Genomic DNA, 21,735 nt, shown 5'->3' on the forward strand with positions numbered 1-21,735 from the left:
TTGCATTTTCTGATAATGTGTATTTATTTGTATCCAGAAATACAAACGCTGGGATCAAAATACGAATATAAATAGTATTCTAGACGCACAGCCCTACTCCTTAACACAAAGTAAATTGGAATGGATGTGATCAAGAAGGGAAAGTAGTTGTCTGAGAACTTGAGGAGATGAAGCACATGGGTGTTTGACTTTTCTGATTAGGTCAGTCTGGGGGATCACTGGGATGGCTGTCTAACTTAGAATGACATACTGGTACTAGTGCTACCTGTATTATTCAAGGCACATTGGGCACATAATTTTACTTTCATTTCACTATGACATCACAAGCTGCACTGCTAGCAACGAAATCACACACCCCTAACAAAAACTTAGGAAGGAAGGATAATTAGAAATCTAAAATTTTTTCTGTGTTCTATAAGAAAATTCAATTTGGCACATAGTTGGCAGTATTTATTAGATTACTAAAATTACACTCACGTAAAAAAAAATTCATGTGTTTTCATGGTGGGAAAAAGTGTTTTGAGAGCAGTATACTGAGAGTTCAGATCAGGATTATATGAGAGGTTTGGTGATGATCTGTGGTAGCCACAGGTTGGTCCGTGATTTAAGGTTGGTATTCCATGTGATTGTGAGTGACAAAAAAGTCACAGGACTTATGAATGACTCCAAAAGAGAATAAGGAGAGTGATACTGTAATCTCTCTGCACCAGGTTTCCCATTGTTGTTCAGAGGAAATGTTTTGTCAGCTTATTCTGATTTTTTTTCCTTTGCAACACTCTGTCTGGCAGTGGCATACTTCCACTGTGTAATGGCCTGTGTAATACTGTCAAATGCAATTATTTTACCAGCTTTCCATGTGTTCCACAGTTGCTTTCATTTTAAGGATTCCATGCGGTCTATAAGCATGGAATGGACTCTGTAGAATGCTCTGTTTCACATTCATCAGTAGTTTTTAAAAAATATGTCATCAATATTGTTCTCTTCACCCACTTTATATTAATGTGCAATTTAGAAATTTTAGCATTTACCTGTTTTAGGCCTCACTTTAGGTATGTAAATCACAAATTTCACATTAAGTACTTAAGTTACAAATCTACACTCCACAAGTTTTGAATCCAAACAATGGATAATCAACCCCTGCAGAATATCATCCAATGATCTTCCTGATTGCTAATTTGTACTTAAACCCCTCTTCTGGTCAATGGTCTTAATTAATGTGGAAAGTTTTGACTCAGACCTAGCAGGGTTTTTTTTTAAACTTGTAATCCTAATACAGTCTCAGTAACAAGCCATCACCAGCTTCACTGTGGATATTTAATTCTGTGTATTTTAGAATACATTGTGTCAGTATAGCTTCATGTCTCCCAAGCACTGCTGCAAGAAGTTATAGAGACATTAGGAGAGCATTAAGGGCTGTATTAAACATCAAAAGGAGCACCTGAATTCTCCTATAAGAATCTCCACAGGCTGGCTTAGGCCTCCAAGTGAAGTCATGTGGGTGTTTCGGTGATACCAGAGGCTGTTGTGTCTCCTCTGACTAGAGCCATTCCTTGCCTAGATAAGAGAATACCCAGCAAGTGACTGGCTGTGTATCAGTGCCTGCTTTGCCTCGTTCAATCCTTGGGAAAGCCTTCCCCTAGATAAATGAATAAACATAACCATGTCTTCTGTTTGTCCTTTATAAACAGCAAATGATTAGAAGATCAAAATGAATGTTTTGGTAGAAAGCAGAGAATTCTCAGGTGTCCAGCTCTGAGGCACTGAACTTCATAATGAATTTTATTCTCTAGTTTCACATATATTCTAGGAAAACCCTTGAGGAGTCCAGATGCATACAGACACTGTCTTGAGGACCCACAACAAAAGAGGAAAAGTAAAAAAAGTAAAGCCTGTAGAATGCAATATATCATCACAGATATTGGATATCTCACTTGAGGAATGTCAGCAGTAACTAACCAAGTGTTTGAAGTCAGTCAAGACAAAAGTCATTTAAAGAAAAATCTGCTAGGTAAACTAGATGATTAGAACAATATTTATCCCTAATTCAGGACTTAGTCCTAGCTAGACAGGATTGTAGGACAGCATATCTCTTTGAATTATCCAGCAAAGGTTCAGCATACAAAATTTTACTGTTTAACTTGTCGAAGCAATTCAGTTCAAGCCAAGATAATTTTTTCTGTTGAAACATAATTTCACTTTATGTATAAAATATAGCTTTGGTTTTAGTATCTAAACCAGTGGCCTAAATTATGAGGAAAGAACTCCTTCTCGATCCCAGGGAAAAAGGTAAAACTATTAAGGCCACTGAGTCTTGAAGGAAGGCCTTAATTTTTTCATGTACATACTAGAACCCTTCAAGAAGAGAGTGTGATGAACCATAAGAAGGTGGTAGGCAGACAAGTATAGTATAACACTAATGACACTATACTTTTTTCTCAGTAGGCAAGTGTAAATTGAACTAATTTTGTGCTTGTGGAGGGAGGAAGGATCTAAAATTAACTGAGGAAAATAAGCTAAAAAACCTCGAAAGGAAAAAGAACCTCACCTTTCAGCTGTGGAAATGCATTCCCAATCCATAGTCTGGTTTTTACCTATTTTAAATAGTCTTTGGAAAGAGATCTGGATGAGCCTTGAGTTTATGCTCTCTATCTCTTGGTGGAATGAAATTGCTGAGTGAAGAAAGAAGGATTCTGCTAAACTGCTGAAGTTCCACTGCAGCTTTTTGCTATTTAGGAAATAAGAAACCTACAGACTGTTTAGAAAACTAAAGAAAATGCAGACAAATGCTCAGTCTATACATTGAAGACATTTAGAATATTCGTCACACACTATGATGCTCCGGCAGAACTCCAGGAAGGTCATTGGTCCCACTTTCTAACTTTCAGATGAGAAATAGTCTTTAATGTTAAGGAATATCCTTTCATATTAACAAATGATAAAGGCACTGAAGTAAGAGGCACAAACATTTCACTGTGAGCAAGAAGAAAGAGATACCTTGAAAAAAAATCATCTGAATGCATAGGCATCTAAGCTTATGAGATATGGCTTGCCTTCTCTTCCTGCATTATATGGAAAGAGCAGCCAATGGAAAAAGCACAGGCTGTTACAGACAGCCTTTACAAGTTTCACTGGGCACTTTTTTTATTTTACAGCTTACAAGGTAACACCAACCCTCCAGATGGTGAGGCTAATGAAATAGTCATGGAGGTGTTTAAAAAAAGACTGGATATGGCACTTAGTGCTATGGTTTATTTGATAAGGTGGTGTTAGGTCATAGGTTGGACTTGATGATCTCCAAGGTATTTTCCAACCTAGTTGATTCTGTGATCCTGTGAAATCTGTCTGTCTTAAAATACTGAGTCTCCCTCCCCACAAAGGCAGCAGTTCCAGAGTTGCTTTGCGTCTGGTCGTGTAGGAGAGTAATTTTATTAGATACATGGTGAAATTTTGCATAAAAAGGAGGTAAACAGCCTTCCCTTCATGAAATGACCAGTTAAGAACAGTTGTGATAAATTCACAAAACAACATGAGATGCTAGACACCAAGACACATTAGAGCTGCAGAAGTGCTTAAGATAGCTATCTGTCTGAGTTATTTGGCAGGATGCCTTCAGTTCCAGAAATGATTTCCTATCAGCTAAAGGCTCATGTGTCACTGCTGTTCCAGCTGATGAATGTGCAAACCTCCAGGTGGATGATTTGGAATTAGCTGTGGGTTAAATTGAATAAGAGGACTGCAACAGATAAGAACTGCACAGCAATAAAAAATAATTTCTTTCTCTTCTTTTAGCTTCACTACTCATCACTGTCTCTGTGAAGATGATTCTGCCTTTTGTAGTTTTTATCATTTTTATTGGTATGCACAATATAGCAATATACAGTTGAGAGTTGATTAAGGAGAACATGAGAAAGAGAAGGTTATCAAAATGCCTGAGGTGTTTTAAACTACACCCGTAATTTTTGATTAGAAAGTTATATTAAAACTGTGTGGTGTGTCGTGCACTTCAGTTCCACATTACTGCTGGACACTGAGAGAGAGTAAACTGGCTACAAGTTTTTATATCCTTATTCTTGGAAGAATGGCTGTAAAAGAAGGAGCTGTCAATATTCTAGGCATCAGAGCCAGAAAAACTGAGAAGATTAGATTAAGAAGACCAGTATTTTCGTACATTCTTAGTTGCCTTGAAAATGCTGCCCTCAATAAAGAAAAACACTGTCTAAGAACTTTTAATTGAAGGGGAGAATAAGAGGACTGACTTTAGATCCTCCTGGAAAAAAATGGTGATTATTTAAAAAACCCTCAGAATCCTTTCTGCAGCTTCAACAAGGAAGGAACGTAATGTTTGGTTTAGAGGTTTTACATAGTCAAATGTGCTCATTTCACTGCTCATTTGGTTTTGCCTTCCTCTGTTCCCTTTCTTATAATGGTAAAAGTAAGTACTAAATAAGAAAAAGAAGTAGCTGAATAAATGCAAGTCTCAAATATGAAATTATATAATAAGAAAATGTTCTAAAATGCTAAAATACAGTTCTTACATTTCTCATGGGACAGCACACAAAAATGTTAACTTTTGTCAATTTGCAAAAGAAGCAAAAGAATATCTGAAGGTTATAGAGGATATTCTTACTCCTACAGAAGGATATGGCACATAGATGTATGCAGACCACATTATCTAGGTCTCTAAAATACTGGCATTTTGAATGATTCAGATTGTAGGAGGCTTATCTTCCCTGATCTCTAAGGTCTTTCAGTGGCTGCCAAAGCACAGAGCAGTAGAGCAGTGAGAGTAAGCCAAGTTACTAGGAATAAGCAGAGGAATGCATTCAGGAACCTGCCAGCCTGCAGCTGCTTGCCTTGCATAAAAATCAATTTTTTGATAACCCCAGAGTAGAATAAATTACACAGTAGAATATGTCCTCTGCTCTCACTATAAGAGCAGAAGGCAGTAATGTCTGAGGCTTCTTTCTTGATTTAGGACAGTGGAAAAAAGTGGAATTATATGCTTCTGTCTTCTGTTTATGAAAACACTCAGAAAATGGGCAATATGAAAGGACTTAGCAGAATCAGTCTTCCAAAGAAGGATCTGGTGGGATTGCCTGCTTTCAGGCAGAAGTGTAAGAAAAGCATGTGCTCATCATCTAACAAGAGAATGTTCCACTTCCCAGGAAATTCACACAGCATGCAATTGTTAAATAAACCTCACTCTACAATCTAATGGTGGAAGGCACCTGATTGTGCATCACTTATCTCAATACTACCACCAAAATTGATTGTGCAGAGGGTTTGCAGGATCAGCCCCATAAAGGAAAATTGTTTCCATTCTTTTATTTAGGCTTGGAATATTTCTAGTGTTCTTGCAAAACATGGCTGAAGGTGACTATTAGAGTAGACAAAATCATGATTAGAGATCAGGATATTCAACTCCAATTTAATCACCTTCTTGCACTACTTAAAATATCAGTGTCATCCTTAAATTAAATCCATACTTCCAAGTGCAGGACACAGGTTTATGGAGCAGTTAATTAGCTAATGAGAGTTAGCAAAATTTTCAACATATATTTTGAAACCAGAAGGTTATCATTGGTTTAGAAGACATCAGATTGGGCAGATTTTTCTAAAATTAAGGCTTAGATTCTGCCTCAAAATATTTCTTCTCTGTGCTTCTAATTTGAATTTTGTCAGTCCTTACAGAAGTGATTCCCCACCCCGACCTAAACCCAGCTATGTTTCTGCTATTTCAGACAAGTGAAAAACAGAAGAAAGATTCTGGGTTACTACAATTAACTTTTGTATTAAGGTTTTTTTTTTCCCAATTAAAAACTCAGTGGAAGAACAGAGCAACAGCAATGACAGACAGTGATATTTCAAAGAACATAACAGAATTTCTGTTCCCTTAGAATTACCATTGCATTAGTTTTTGATTGTTTGCAGGGTTTTCCTTTTGGGGAAAAAACGAACTCCTTTTCAGTCATGTCCACTATTCATTTTTTCATCAAATACTGTGTGGAAGAGACACTCACTTTTTGAACTATTAAAAAAAAAATTGTCTCCAGAAGAGAAAAGAAATAGAATTGTTGTTTTAGGTATCTTTTAACTTCAATCTTTTGTAACAATTTGTCATCCAAAGGGTAGTGAAAAGCTATTGCTATTTAATTCTGAATGTGTTTTGTTTGCTTAATAACAATTATGTAGACAGTCTGTAAAAGACATCTTTTAGTTTAATACTGTAAAATTAGTTTTTGAAAAAATGGTCGTTTTAGAGTTGAATGGTCAAAATCTTGACAAGTACAAAATTGGTTTTCAGTGTAAAATATAGCTGGAAAATTTGGAAAAGAATGAAAAGAATCTCTTTCTACATGTGGCAACTACTTCATGTTTAATCCAACAATTGCATGTTTAATCCAAGTGTCACAATTGAGTTCCTGTAATGCACTATTCAAGCCACAGGTGTTCAGTCTTTACCTCAGGTCCAGGGAACAACTACCATGAGTAAATACTGCAGTGTTTAATGTTACAAAAAGAACAAAAGTAGTCCTTTGGCACGCATGTTTTTCAATATTGTAAAACAGCTTTGAGGGAAAATATAAGAATGCATGATTGCACTTTTTAACAAATTGAAATCTGAAGAAAGTCATATATTCCTGGTGCTATTATATAGTGATTTTTACTCATGGGCTATGCACTATGATCTGCTACAATGACACGAACAAGCAGGAATCTTGTCCTGCTTCAAGTATAGTACTTTAGAAATCAATGACCATCCTGTGTTTAATGAGTCATAAAAAACACAGTTAAAAGCTTGAAAAACTGTAGAAGTTATGCCTACAGCTGCCTCAGAGATAGGCAAGTCTTATTTATATCAAAATAATAACTTTCTTCTCCATCCGCCTTTTCACCTTTAAGTTAAACCAATATATGTGGGTAAGTGGCTAATCCCATGAATCCCAGACCTCTGCAGAAAGTAATGTCCATGTTTGGATCCCACCAGAGACATTTCTACATATGTCTTTTGGTGGTTACTCTATATCAAGGAGATCATCAGTTTCCCAAAACCTATGGGATTTAGCTCAAGCAAATTTGAATACAAATGAGTGTTTTCATTTGCTTTGGCTTATTTGCTACTGCCAGTGTACATTGCTTTGAGCCTTAGGGATATGGCAGCATTTTGAAGAAAGTATGGGAATGAAAAATAAAAATTACATATTTAATCTTTGCCTGAATTGTGAATAACTTCTATGCCAAGGGACAATAGTAGAGATTCTAATATACAATAATTATTCATAAACATTGCTTACACTATAAATTCAGCTGAATTTTTAAAGAACCTTTTTCTTAAAATGATAGCAGTCAGGAGAGAATTCTTCCGTGTTTTTCTTTTTCAGGAAATTACATATTAAAATTCTTCATCAGGCTCTGTGATGGTGAAGGTTAATGTAGTCTTTATAATTTGAGATGAAACTGACTGTGTCCTTCACTTTTTCTGCACTTTTACCATCCATCCGCAGTGAGAAAACGCTGCAGTCTTCACTGCTACAGGCAACATTTAAAGATAGAGGTATCCAACCCAGTAGACCAGGTTAAACAGCAGGAAGGATGTAGGAAAAAAGACCCTAGAGTAAGAGTCCAGTTCTAAGATGTCTATGTGAATCCGTCCTCTCTTCCATGAGCCTGATTTACACTCTTCATAGCAACAGAAAAAGCTCTGACAGTCTTTCCCATCCAGACATTCATAGACACACGCATCTTCAAAATCTTGCCAATACATGGCATTGTTCAATGTGATGACTGTCGTTGGTGGTCTCATATCAAGTACAGAATAATTCTGAGGAGAGAAAAAAAATGTAACAGTTTGACAAGTTTCCCTGGGTGATGCAGATCAAAATTAATAATCACAGCAGAAAGCAATCATTTTTTCACACTTAGGAGTTCACTTACCTGTCAGAATATTATTTGTCAGTTGTTTTAAACACTTGCAGCAACTACATTTAAGATGGATTCTCAAAAATAAGGAAGATATACTCCCTGCCCATTTAATTGTACAGTGTCCTCCATTTAGCATAGGCGCATTCACTGCCTCTTAACTTCACTATGATTTATAAAAACACATATGGTCAGCAATAGATAGGGATCATTTCAGTACAGGATTTCAAAATGCCATCCCGAGGCATTTCCCCTTTGTGCTTATCACATTAACCATGCTCAGAAATAGGACACTTTGATGTCTTGCATCCTCACAGTAGCATTCACATTTACAGACCTCTCCTTCTTCAATGTACTCCCTATTTACTCTTTGTCAGCTTTTCTGTCACACCATTTCCTTGTCATGCAAGATACCTTCTCACAACAGTCTCCCCTCTCATTAAGCCACCCATTCCATCTTCACAAATGTCACCTCCCCTGCTGATATCATTAGAAAAAGTCCCATCAGCTTTGCTGCCTGTCTGCACTGCTCTGACAAAGCAGACACAGCCCTGTCAGCCTGGTTTTCTCTACCTAAGAGGCCCTTCCTCTCCCTGGGATTGTGCTGAGCATTGGCTTTGCCTGCAGGAGCATGATGGCTGTGCCGTAACGAGCTGGTCACGACTGCTTGCATTCAGGAAGGTGCTCTGGGCTCTTGCTTCCATACTATATAAAGTACTCAACATTTCCTGCTGAGAGTGTTAGGGGGTATCTGAAAACTTTCCTGCTGGATGTGAAAAACATTGGTGATATGACTCAGTGGAAATTTTTCCTTTTGATATTGAATTCATTTCCTTTCTACAAATCTTTTGGTTTGGCACGCTGTAGTATTACCCATCTCATTAAAAATGCTGGTCCGTGAGATAAGAACTTGATGTGGCATCCCTCTGCTTAAATGCTGGCACTGCCAACACAGATAACTACACATGAACAACTACCCTATGGAATCCAGTCAATTACTTCTGGACACAATTCATTTTATCATAAGTAAATGCTAAAACATCTCAGGAGCTTTGCGCTGTGAACTGCAAGCAGATTGCAGTTTAGAAGCAGATTATTGCAAATCTATTTGGTGTGAATGATTCTATCTCTGAGATTAGATGACAGAAATTACACCGGTATGGTCTTCTCTCTCTTTTGTGCAGTTTTGGGTGGCTTGTTTCAGAGCCTTACAATGTGTTGCCATATGAAAAAGGTCTAAGATTATTGTACAAGCAATCTTTTTTTGACTCTAGTACTCTGGAGAGAAAAAACTGTGACTAGAGTATACATGGAGTTCTGCTATACCACTGTGTCATATAATGTACACTTATTTCAGGTCTTTATGAACACTTCCAACTCAGGGACTGAAATTTTCCATGCTTGTCTAAAACATTTATGTTAAAAAGAAGAAAGGCTCAGATAGGTTTTGGTGAGTGAAGATAAAAAATGCTCTGGCTCTGCAATGGAAACTTTCTCATCTCTCAGTAGCCTGGGGTATTTTGTTGTTGTTTTGTTATATCAACTATCTGCTCAGGACAGAAGATAAAGTAAATGCCCTCATAATACAGAGAGATTAATCTGGTTGTTTTAATCTCTGTCAGGTAGGAGGTGTCCTGAAGTGACAAGATAAGAGGAGAGGGTGGATGGTCCCCTCATGTTCTGTGTGTCCAGCTGAGCTGGGGTTGGGAGGAGAGTAGTGCACACACAGTGGGCACCATCCCAGTCCCACCCAGGAGGTCTGCCAAGGCAAGGCACTTCTTCAGGGCCTTGGACAAGGAATTTCAGTGTTAAAAGTGCTTAATAATATTATTTCTGACAAGATATATATGCGTTTTCTAGGAGGAAAAGAAAAGGGTTGGGATTACCTGAACACGGTTTTACTAAAATTAATAAATTTCACCTTTTAGGTGGCATCACTACAAAGCTAGAAAAGACAACATGATATTTTAAAAGCCAGAGACATTGCTTATTTAAGGTATAATTTGAAGATTTTTATGTATAGAAAAAGGCCTTGCTCAATAACCATTTTGAGGTGAAGAAAAAAAAGAGTGAATTAAAAACTTGGGACTGCTTTAGATGCTTTCCGAGCAGATCAGAATGACTAGTTCTAGATAAAGGTTTTTAAACCCTAATGTCATTTTAATTTTCTTTCCTGTTGGGGTCCCTCCCCTGCTGTGTAGCCCTGGGAGAGGGGCCCTGAGGGCACAGACACGGGGCTTCCCTGCCCCTGCTCAGCCTCGTTCCCATTGGTTGGTTTGTGTTCCCTGCGCGGGCAGAAGGACCCTTGGTCTCGTGACTGGAACAGTTCCTGGGCAGAGCTCTGGCCATGCGGCTGGAGGAATAAACATCTCTGAAACAGCTATCAAGAATCTGTCTGTCCTTATATATTTCCTTTCCACGGGACTCCTGGTTTGATATATGCGTGTTGCAGGATCCCCACTGCAACAAATGGTGGAGAATTGAGAGCAGAACGATCCCCGATCCCTAAGCGACTGATTTGTGTGAGTAAACCCTGGAAACTTTGGATTCCTCTTCTTGGTTTTGCTTTGCTATTCCGTATCTAAACTATGGAGGAACCGTGGGAAGACTCTTGGCTCTCAGAGCCGCATATGGACATTTATCTTAAACTTAAAATGATTCTTGAACAACGATTTGTAAATTTTAGCTTGATTCAAGCTCAAAAAGAACTGAAACACTTCCTGGCATGGTTGTTTAAGAACTTTTTCTATGTTTCTTGGGATTTAATTCTTACCAAGGGCTTTTGGAAAACCGTTTGGACACAGTTAATACTGGAGTCAAAACATATGCCGATGGAAGAATATTTTTGTGAATATTATTTAGTTACCGAGACGGTTGAGCAATGTCAGCTGTGTCCTGGCGAAGGGAAGCCTGGCGCAGGGACCGTGCGGCCCAGGCCACGTGCGCCGAGCGCTCTGCGAGCAGCAGCGAGGCAGTTCCCGCGTGCGGGCGGAGCCACGCGAGCCGCAGCGTCGGTGGCGGAGCGAGGAGCGGCGGGAGCGGCGGGGCCCGGCGGTGCCCGCCCGGTCCTGTGCAGCGCGTGGTGGAGCGAGCCCCGTGAACGCCCGACTGAGAGGGGAGGCGCGCGGGCGGCAGCTGGCGGCAGCGGCGGTGGAACGGAGCCGCGCCCAGCTGAAACACGCGCTGGAGCAGGGCGCGGGGGGGTCGTCGCTCGGGGGCCCGGCCGAGACGTGGGTGCAGCGCCCGGCATTGGCAGCGAAGCTGCGACCAGAGGAGGCGACGCGCGGAGAACTGAGCGGCGCGGCCGGGCCCGGCCCGCGCAGCCCCGAACGCGACCCCGGGAAGAGCGCGCAGGCACCAGCAGCCCCGACAATTCCAACACGGGAGCGACCGAAGGAGAGAGCAAAGATGCAGCGAGACAGAAAACAGCAGCCACTCGGAAAAAGATCATAGTAACTAAGACCTTAGGGATAGTAAAATGGTATAATGTTAAGCAAAATTATGGTTTTATAACAAGGTGTGACAACCAGCAAGACATATTCGTGCATAGAACTGCTATTAAAAAGAATAACCCTGAAAAATACATCCCAAGCTTGGGAGATGGAGAGGTGGTGGAATTTAATATTGTACTAGGGAGAAAAGGGTTACAAGCATCGCAGGTCACTGGGCCTGATGGTGTTTCTGTAAAAGGCAGTATATATGCAAAAAATCGTAGTCATGTTAGACAATATCTCCATTGTAAGCCCCCCCTACAGTTTCCCTTTCCTAATCCCACCTTTCCCTTTTACCCTATGTCCTATTACCCCCAGTGTATTCCCAATCCGTTTTTTCATCCATGGTTTCCCTCACAAAACCATGCTTTTGCCAATTGTTTCCCCAAAAATCCCTTTCCAATGCCGAGTGGGGGATGAAAAGGGGGAGGGAAGAAGTTAAACCCTCTCCTGCCTCAGTTTCCCCACAAAGCATGCTCAGAGAATTCTGTCTCCCTTCTGTCAGCCCTAAGATGTTCCAGAGAATCTGTTTGGACATTTAAAGACTCAGGAAGGTGGCTTGTTTTGTTTTGAAACTGTTCTTGTTATGTTTATCCAGTTGTTTTCATTCTCCTTTTATTAAAATAAAACGGGTGAGGTGTTGGGGTCCCTCCCCCGCCGTGTAGCCCTGGGAGAGGGGCCCTGAGGGGACAGACACAGGGTTTCCCTGTCCCTGCTCAGCCTCGTTCCCATTGGTTGGTTTGTGTTCCCTGCGCGGGCAGAAGGACCCTTGGTCCCGTGACTGGAACAGTTCCTCCGCTGAGCCCCGGCCATGCGGCTGGAGAAATAAACATCTCTCTGAAACAGCTATCAAGAATCTGTCTGTCCATATATATTTCCTTTCCACGGGACTCCTGGTTTGATATATGCGTGTTGCAGTATCCCCACTGCAACACTTTCCCTATAGCTTTTAATTGGAAAAAGGAAAGCGCTGCTCAACGTGCTCTGTTAACTTAATCTTTCAGAAAAGTCTGTCCAGGGAGTGACAGCAGTAGAAAGTATATAGATGTAATGATTGCTGTAAACCATTAATTGCCAGTGTGCAGACTTTCTAAGCTATTTGAGGTCTTAAAATACATCAGAGAACTCATGTTAAAAAAAAAGTTTATCTTATTATTTGTAAAAAATAGGCTAATAACATGGATCTAGCAGCTGTAAATGAGAAACTTCAACATATCCAACCCAAGAAATGCAAACCCCAATATTTTAGTTGTCTCTGTTCTTATCTGATAGCAGACCATCCAACCAGCTGATTAACTGGCTTCATGCTTTACGAATGCTTTATATTTGCATATGTTATAGTAGGTATTCCAGCTTCAGATTTCATACAACTTAGAGACACACTTTTGTGCTCTGTTCCGACTGTATATATTCCATTTTTAGATATAGTACAACTACCCATGCTCAACTTGTGTGCCTAAATTATTTGAAAATCCACTTGAAAGCTCACTAAAAATTTTGCATATACATAAATGAACTTTTTTTCTATGAAACTTAGTTAAAACTCCATACAAATTTATGACATAACTTGCACTTATTACTTTCTCTTAGTGAGAAACTCCTGTATTATATAAAGCAGAAACACAAAATTTCTGAGGTAAAAATAACACATAATATTCTATACTTGACCCTCCTCCCTCCCATATCACTTGATAAGTCCTTATAGAAAGAGGCAGCTATGTTCCTCTGCCACAGCTGAAAACAAACTGACCTTTTAACAAAAAAGCAAACCAATATTTATAGTGAAGTCTGGGTAAAGCATAACACAGCAATACATCTCTCTCAGGAATTAGTGCAAGTAAATGTCAACCACATATTCGTGCCCCCAATTCTCTCAGTGAATTAAGTAGCTTACTTACCATTACATGACCAAAACTTACATCAGGTAGCTTAAATAAAGATAGCAAAAGAATTAATCAGAAGAAAGCACAGTGCATTTAAATTCAATAGTATTTCTTGGACCAAGCCCTTAAATGCATAAAACACCTCATGGTGTGTGTTCTATATGTTCAGCATAATATTCTGTACACTTGAAAACTGCATGAAATCTCAGCAGAATGCACATCTGGCTTCCATAGACTTAAAATCCTTATTCAACCCCTTACATTTGTTTATTGATCGAACAATAGGTAAGTGAGCATTTGTTCTGGTGTTAATTTAAATCCCCTCAATGTTGCTTGCTTTCCCACATCTTCATTTATATGGCTGGAATTACATGCTGCTAACAAAGATACTCATGACTTTTTTATTTAGTCTTTCTATAGGATGGCAATTTTAGTTTGATCACTAGCAAGTTCATTTTGGTCTCAAACTTTTCTTTTGGTAACAATCTTTTGCCTTTTGTGAGCAATGCATTTTTGCAAGAAGCTATTTTAGTTTTCATGGAGTTGTCATTGACTAAGTGTATGGCTTTCTAGGCTTTCTCTAATCCCATATTTGTTTCAGCTTTTCCTTCATTAGATCTTCATTCAATCATTTTCTATAGCTCTTCATTCAATCCCTTTTTTACATCATGACCTATTATTCCCTAAATTTAGGCTTCTTTCTCTTTAATTTCCTTCTTTACATTTTTCCTATTTGGCTTTGATTTCTGATTTCAAATGTCCTTATTTCCTCCCCTGCAGACAATGGCATCCAATATCTCCAACTTACTTATCTTGAACACATAAGATTTATCACTGATCTTGAGCGGACAATCCCCTTCCCTGTGTTTGCACTGAGATTTTTTTCTCTATTAAACTGCCCCCTCATTCTCATAGTCAGTTTTGAAGTTAACCAGGCATGATTGTTTTAATTTATTCTAAATAGACAGCTTTTATGTTTTTCTGGGTGTTACACTTGGAAGTTGTTTTTCGGCCAAAAATGAGCCGTGGATAAAACCTTTTTAAGTGACTTCCATTTTTGTCCTTGGGAACATGCACCTTTGTGCACAGGGCTTAAACCAAATGCTGGTTCCCAGCAGAGACATTGAAATTCTGCTCATAAATATTTCTAGACCTGTTAAGCCATGAAATAGCAATGCATTTGAATATACATTGATGTGCATTTACTTGTATAACAAGCTATGCAATCTGTTTCAGTGGGAGCCCTTTCCAACTACCAGCACAGTAATTGGAGGACAAAAGATGCGTAGGCAGGGCTGCTGCTCCACGGTGAGCAGGCTGCTTCTATTAGGAACAGACCTCACTCAGCTGGCACATAACTGCTCCTACTGCTACTGCGGGTGACTTTTCCATCAGCTTTCAGGGCAAATCACACCACTGGGAAAATCTTGGAGGAGTGAAGTTCCATGTGGTTACAGGCTACAATTGAATGATTATCTGCTCTCTGAGCTGCACATGAAATTTAAGTGCTCCCATCTTACCGACTTTTTCTTCTTAGTACAGTTTGGTTTCCTGCAACTTGAGTAGTAGTTGAGGGTGGCATACTCCATCAGAGCAGCAAAGACAAACAGAAAGCATACAGTCACAAACAAATCCATGGCGGTGACATAGGAAACACGGGGCAATGACTTTCTTGCAATGGTACTCAAAGTTGTCATGGTCAATACTGTGGTGATGCCTGCAGAGAGAAACTTGATTTAATTGTATGGAACATCACTTCTCCATATCACAGAGGAATCTTTGGAAATAAACATACAAAACAGAAATCCAGAGTGTATCCAAGGAATTAATTAATTTCATTTGGTAGTGTTAAGAAATAATGGAAAATAATATCAGTAGGGACAAAGTTATTTTGTAAACAAAGATTTGGTCTATGGTTTATTTTTATCTTTGCAAAAGTGTCATTCCCATGCCTCTCAATATGCTTTTCTTCATCTCTTTCTGATCCCAGCTAGGTTGAAGATGGGGGTGAGGGAGAAGGAGAGAATGAAGAAATTTTTGAAGAAAAGTATAAAGCAGAAAAGATACTAAACTCAGAAAAATAAAACCAAGAAACTCAGAAAGTTCTGAAGGAAACATGTATTATTCCACAGTAGTATTGCTGTCATGAAAAATCTTATGCTCAAAAAAGAAAAAGAGTTGGAGAGAGAAAAGAAAAGAAATTTTTCTGCTAAGTTCTGACTATTCTGAAAGTATGTCTTCACACCACTGCTTCCTTGGGAGGCCTCCACTGCCTCCACTTTCCTTCTGAGTAAGGGAAGTCAGTGTTACTTGCTCAGTCAGAGTAAGACTCTCATACAAACTTCAGATGCAACATTAACAGAAATGGCCTTTTTAATTCATATAAAGCGTCACTTAGATTCATTTAGTAATAAGGAATATAATGGGAATTAGTGTGAAATATCTAAAACAATAAAACCAGTGTTAGAATGAAATCTATGTCGTGTCAGTTATTTGACTCCTAGTAGTTCATACAATTGCTCTTCATTCCTGAGGAATAACAGCCTTTTCATTGCCAGCTTGGACTGATGCTTTTAATCATTTGTTATGAACTGCATGTCTTCTGATAGAAAAAAACCCAGCTTCTCAATGTCTTGGGAAAAAAAATAAAGCTTTCCCACAAGTAAGTCTCAAGAGAGAACCTTCTCAATAAATAACATAACCATAAGGTAATCTTTACTTTTTTATAGTGAAAATGATGTTTCACATTGGTGCACAGTGTTTGAAATGGCAAGGAATGACTGAAATTATTCCTTAGAGTTAAATAACTTCTCACTAAAAGCACTCTGGAGAGAAAGAAGTATCTGTGGATTACTTTTGACTACTTTCTCTTTATGAAGGGTTGTCCATCTCTGACTTGTAAAGTTTGATAGAAACTACAGTGATTCACAGGAATAACCTCCATTCAACAACAGAATGTCCCTGGAAAAGCTAGAAGGCAAATTTTTGCCTGGGTCTCAAACTTGAATAATAATGATTAATTGAACTCCTTAAATATCTATTACCCAGAAACGAACAAACAAAAAGTTTCTGAAAAAAATCACAAGTCAATAACCAAGATGAAAGCAATGCTGATAGGAAGTAAGTGTGGACTTTGTGTGTGCCTTGGACGTCTAAAAGCTACTGGGAAAATATTTCCATTTCCTGAAACCTGTGCCACCTCCCAATGTAAACAGACGTGGTTGGCATGATCCAGCAACCTCTCCAGACCCCTCAGCATCAGTTTTGTACTCAGCTGATGCTTTAAAAAAGCTGCAAAGACCATGCTTAGCCATTCATCGCAGCTGAGCTGCAGAGATGCCCAGCTGCAAAAGCTGTGAACTGACTGGCTTTGATTTGACCCTTACTAACTATAGGTCACTCAGTCATTCTGTGTAGCCTTGACTGAGGCCTTGGGAGTCACTAATTTCAAGAGAACCTCATCCAGACTATGACATACTCTACAATATAAAATTAAGTTCTTTAACACTTCCTAATCCACATTTAGATTTCTGACACAAATGTGTCCTTTGCAGAGTGACATGTACATTCACATGCTTTCAGGCATTTTACTACCTTTAAAAATTTCCTCAAAACCTATAGAGTTCTTCCAGTACAATATATGGTATCCTGTTTACCTGGACTCAAATGAAAGTTTTTATTTCCCACTCATCCTCTGATAGGAGAGTTTTTTATCAAGAGGCTAAAAAGAAATAATTAGTCTCTTTACTTAAGTATGTAAGTCCTCAACTCAGCCTGTATCCTATATCCATGCCTTAAGCCTGAATGTGGAACACCAGCTCGAATCACCCTTCAACTGGATTCCAGCTCATGCCATAAACAAGCACTGAGTTTTTGAAACAATGAAAATTCTATCTAGTGTATCAATTTTACACCTGACACGCAGGCACAAATTTTAAAATGTTAAAATGAGTTTATGGGGATACATACAGAGAGGAAAGAGAAAGAAGGTGAAGCAGATGATACCGTTTTGTACTTCTATACATTTACAAATCAGAATATATGTATGTATATATGAATAAAATGCAGCACCATTATTTCCAAATATAGTATCTAGTTTCCATACCCTGAGTTCATTTTATCTCTCATGTTAACGAAATTCAGTTTGTTGAGTGGTTTCAAATCTAATATGTCTTGCCAGATGAAATTGTGAAGTCTCTCGCATTGTGGAGTCCCGTATGGCAAACTGAGCTTTGCATCTGTTATTGAAATTCACAGTGCTCATGAACTATCTATTTCAACAGAATTTTAATATCAGCCAAGGACAGCTCTGAATTAACCTGAGTTCAAAATTTTCAGGTAGAAAATGTAAGTGTAAGCTTACAAGTCTGTGTATAAATACTATTTTGGGATGTTATATTCTCTGAATAAATCCCATACCAAAGATGCTGTTTGATAAAACAAAAAGGACTGACTGGGAGACCAAGTTATGCATATATACATAACACCTGAAAGCACTTTAACTTTTAGATCATTGGTCTAAACAGTTATTTAAAATCACTACTGCTTGAAATCTGCTTACTGGACAAGCATATGCAGAGTGAGTTGGCAGGAGTTTTGTGTTAGAAACTCTTTGGTCAGCAAGGCAAATTTTTTCTTATTTTCTTGAGGTTATGTTGGTGGGACACTAAAGGAAATATCTGCTGCTTTCATGCATGCTATCACTTGGTCATAAAGTTAATTCTCCATCTTTCTTGTCGGGCATCTGTTTTGAGTACTTTCTTGGTTTTTTAGTGAATGAGGTAAAGATGGAATGGCAAGGAAAGCAATGTTCATTTTTTATTAAATATCATCTGTACCTTCTTTTACATCAACATGTTGCTGGCCTTGAGTTTTAAACTGCAGTTTGATCTTGTTCTGTAGTAACTGCCTGGTCCTATTACATATTATACCCATTTTGAAAAAGTATGGGGAAACTGGGATGACAGCTTCAGTTTAACTTAATTCCCTTCACCTTCAAGGAAAAAAACCTATTCTTTTCCAGATCATAACTTTTCTTAAGGGACATACCGGGTCCTCTTGACTTAGAACATTTTGAGATAATTTTGATTGCTAGAGACAAGCAGAAACTGCAGAGAGACGTTTTTTTTTCTCCTTGAATGAAGAGCAGAATAACTCAGGATCACAAAACACAGTTCACATCCAGCACTCAAATTTTACTTCCATTTTCCCACTGACTCTTCAGGTGGCCTGGAGTTAATCTCATTGCCACTCTGGGCCTTAGTACCTCAAAGTGTGAAAAGGGGACTATAATACCAAGTTTTTAAAGAACATTTTAATATCTCTGGACAGTACTACTGAAAGAATACTTATGGTCCCAAGCCCAAATTAATTTTTTTTTTTCCCAGCATGGGAATAGTTTATTAGTTATCATTATTCAGAAAGCAATAATACCTGTCCTTCATGTAACTGTGAGTAGTTGCCAATAACTTTGGAAATTATTCATTAATTTCAGAGAGCGAAATATTTCCCTGGTGCTAGTCCTTTATATTAATGCAGCTATACTTGAAGAAGATTTGTTGCTGCACTTTCAACTAATTAGTAGGACACTTTCAGCAGTTTGCCTTTGGCTGCATCACTCACAATTTTACCATGTGCCATTACCCAGATATGGATGTGTGCTGTTGCTCAGACAGATTTATAAGTTGCATTTTATAAGCAGGTCTACAGCAAAATGGGAGCATCTGCTTACTGTATCCTGGGAGTCAACAGGCCATTGCCAATTTGGGAGCAACAGGACTCTGTGCACAAAAGTGACCCATATATATTTGACTTTATTTTTAGACCAGTTGTATTTTAGCCTATGGGATTTAATTCTCAGCTGGAGTTTTAGGAGTGAGTCATGACATCCATTGAGTAGAGCCTTGGATCTACTAATTTTTATGTCCTTACTCCAAATTCATGACATCAGTATCTGAATACATTTTTTCCCTGAACTGGCTGAGGGGTGAGGTGGAGAATCACGTTAGTGATTAGTGATCTAACAGATTTCTGTATCTAATTAATGGGAAAACTGAACTATGTGGTGTGGGGAACCACCCTTAGGTACAGGATATGAAAAATGCTTATGGCAAACCAATAATGCAAAAAGTGTTAGATGTCTTTTGTCTCTTTCATGCATTAAGAAAGATAACCCAACTGGATGTTGTGTGACTCTCCCCCATGCATGGGGCTTCAGACTCCCTTTTAAAGAAAACGGAGAACAGTCAGTCTTTCCTTATCTCCCCTGAGTCACCCAATTTAAGAAGAAAAGAGTTCAATTTCAGCAGAGAGGTACACTTAAGACCTATGGCTATCAGAGGCAAGTGTACACAGCCAGGAACAGGCAGTGTAAGCTGCTCTGTCCTCACCTGTGTATGGTCTTTTTGCTGTCCTGGAGGTGTTACTGGATAACAGAATAACTGTGAGTCTTTTTGGTCATCCTGTTGCTGGAGCCATGGTGTACTGGCCCTTTGGCACTCATGTGGAGGGAATGAGGGCTGAGTATTCCTTTCCTGTAAAACAACCTCAGAAAAATGGACCTACATAGTAACAAACTCCAGCAGGAGGATGCAATGAAGAGCTGGGAATGATAACCCCTCTGCTTGAAAACAGACATGCAGACTTTGACATAGCCTCCCCTTTTTTCCTAGACTGGTAGATTTCTGAATCAGTTTACATTGGCAGACCTAGCAACCGTAATGTGAACTGAGAAATTGTTTTTCCTTTGGTTCTGATGTTTACATATAATTGCCTATTATATACCCCTATACTCTTGATGCTGGCAAAACCCACAGGTTTTCCCATAGACATTGGAAAAAATTTCTAAGTCTAAGTCAACAGTTATAAGCGTATACTAATGCACATTGCCAAAATGCACGTGCCGGTACTGACACAAATGAGTTTCTGGAAAACCTATACCAGCATAAATCTCCACAATCTATGAAAAATATCAATACACCCAGTGTGAAGCTTAACTTCAAGCATGCAAGCTAAAACACTTTGCATGAGTTAATACTATTATATCCCACAGTTTTCTGTATATATAAGACATAATGCCCAGTGGGGGAGAGTTACAGAAGGGAAGGAAGCCTGCAATGCAATTAATTAATTCTTCAAAAATGTCACTAAAATATCATGGTGAGAACAAGGAGACAGACATTAATTCAAGAGTTTTATGCAAAATAGGTGGCAGTGTCATCCAAAGGCTCAGACTAGTTTACTTTTAATTACCCTGTTACAAGAAAACACCCAGAGGTCTCAGTAATAAGTAGATATGGGTCTGCAAGACGTAGTAGTAATAATCCAAAGTGTATACCTAGCAGTGTCTTTGAAAGGAAGCTGACATTTTCAAATTGTAGTGTAGAAACATCAGAAAAGGAAATTATTAGCAACTTACCTAATGCTGTTCTTGCTGGGGTGGCATCTTTTTTGATCCAAAAGGATACCCAGGAAAGAACAACTGTTAATATACAGGGAATGTATGTTTGTATAGTAAAGTATCCCATTCTTCTACTTAAGTCGAAGTATATAGTCATGACTACATAATCACCTGCAACAATAGCACAAAAAGGAAATTCACATTGTGATGGGATGCAGACAGTATCAGTTCACTAACCTGCTAATATTCTAAGTTTCATAAAAACATTGCATATGAAATATTTTTTAGTTTCAACAGCATCTGCTCAGTAATGTTCATGTGAAATTTAAGTAAACCTTGCCATTCTAATATCCTTAAGTTTTAGGTCTCTGTGGAAATTACATATTTGGACAGGCAGAGCCTCTCAGCAATCATTCTGGATGAATAAAGTTTTGAAAGGCATCTTGAATTTCCAGACTTTGTATTTCTGGATCTCTTCATGGCCACAAATGTGAAGGTACTGTCATTCACCAGATTCTGCAACTATGGCACACAAAATCCTTCCTTCTGCAGGTTGTGTCTTCTGTGCCCTAATTTCAGGTTTGAGTGACTTCTGTTATCTTCTTTTGAGATACGAATCTGAAAATAGGGATCTTTATGGCAAATGTAGCATGCACATGAGTATGCCTTTACACAAGAAATCATTTATGGGCACTAGAACCTCAGTGCTGGTGAGACACTGGTTTTGTTGGCATTCCTCATTTCAAAACAGTTGTGGCCATTTGTGGTATTGTCAGAAGGTCAGTCTGAACACAAAGTTTATTATTCTGCTGTATAGTGAAAATCATAAATTCAAGAACTCAGTAAGAAGGTTAGTTTATCTCACATTATATGATTTTTTTCACTGTACCTCTTCTGCTAGCCCTTGTGATTTCACAGGGGATAATAATCTGTTTCTCCTTCTCTCCTCAGTAGAGGCTACTGACCTTATCACTTCTGCCCTTACTAACAGCTCTGTCAGCCTCATAGATGTTAACTATCTTTCTCTCTCAGTTACAGTGAA

At 38.7% G+C, this 21,735-nt stretch overlaps 1 protein-coding gene across 2 annotated transcripts in view; it reads right to left on the reverse strand.

Annotated features, from left to right (window-relative positions):
- The window catches only part of GABRG3 (gamma-aminobutyric acid type A receptor subunit gamma3), a 318,970-nt gene continuing 297,235 nt past the window's right edge, over positions 1–21,735 (reverse strand). Inside the window, exons 7-10 of one of the 2 annotated variants that reach the window (XM_032100292.1) lie at positions 20,712–20,864; positions 14,815–15,011; positions 13,310–13,339; positions 1–7,822 (exon numbers count right to left, since the gene is read on the reverse strand). In XM_032100292.1, coding sequence (XP_031956183.1) covers positions 7,544–7,822; positions 13,310–13,339; positions 14,815–15,011; positions 20,712–20,864 — 659 coding nt within the window. In that variant the 3' untranslated portion in view covers positions 1–7,543. The remainder of the gene's footprint in view (positions 7,823–13,309; positions 13,340–14,814; positions 15,012–20,711; positions 20,865–21,735) is intronic. The other variant, XM_032100293.1, reaches the window with a different exon arrangement.

This window comes from Corvus moneduloides, chromosome 2 (genome assembly GCF_009650955.1).
Source record: "Corvus moneduloides isolate bCorMon1 chromosome 2, bCorMon1.pri, whole genome shotgun sequence".
Classification (NCBI taxonomy): Eukaryota; Metazoa; Chordata; class Aves; order Passeriformes; family Corvidae; genus Corvus; species Corvus moneduloides.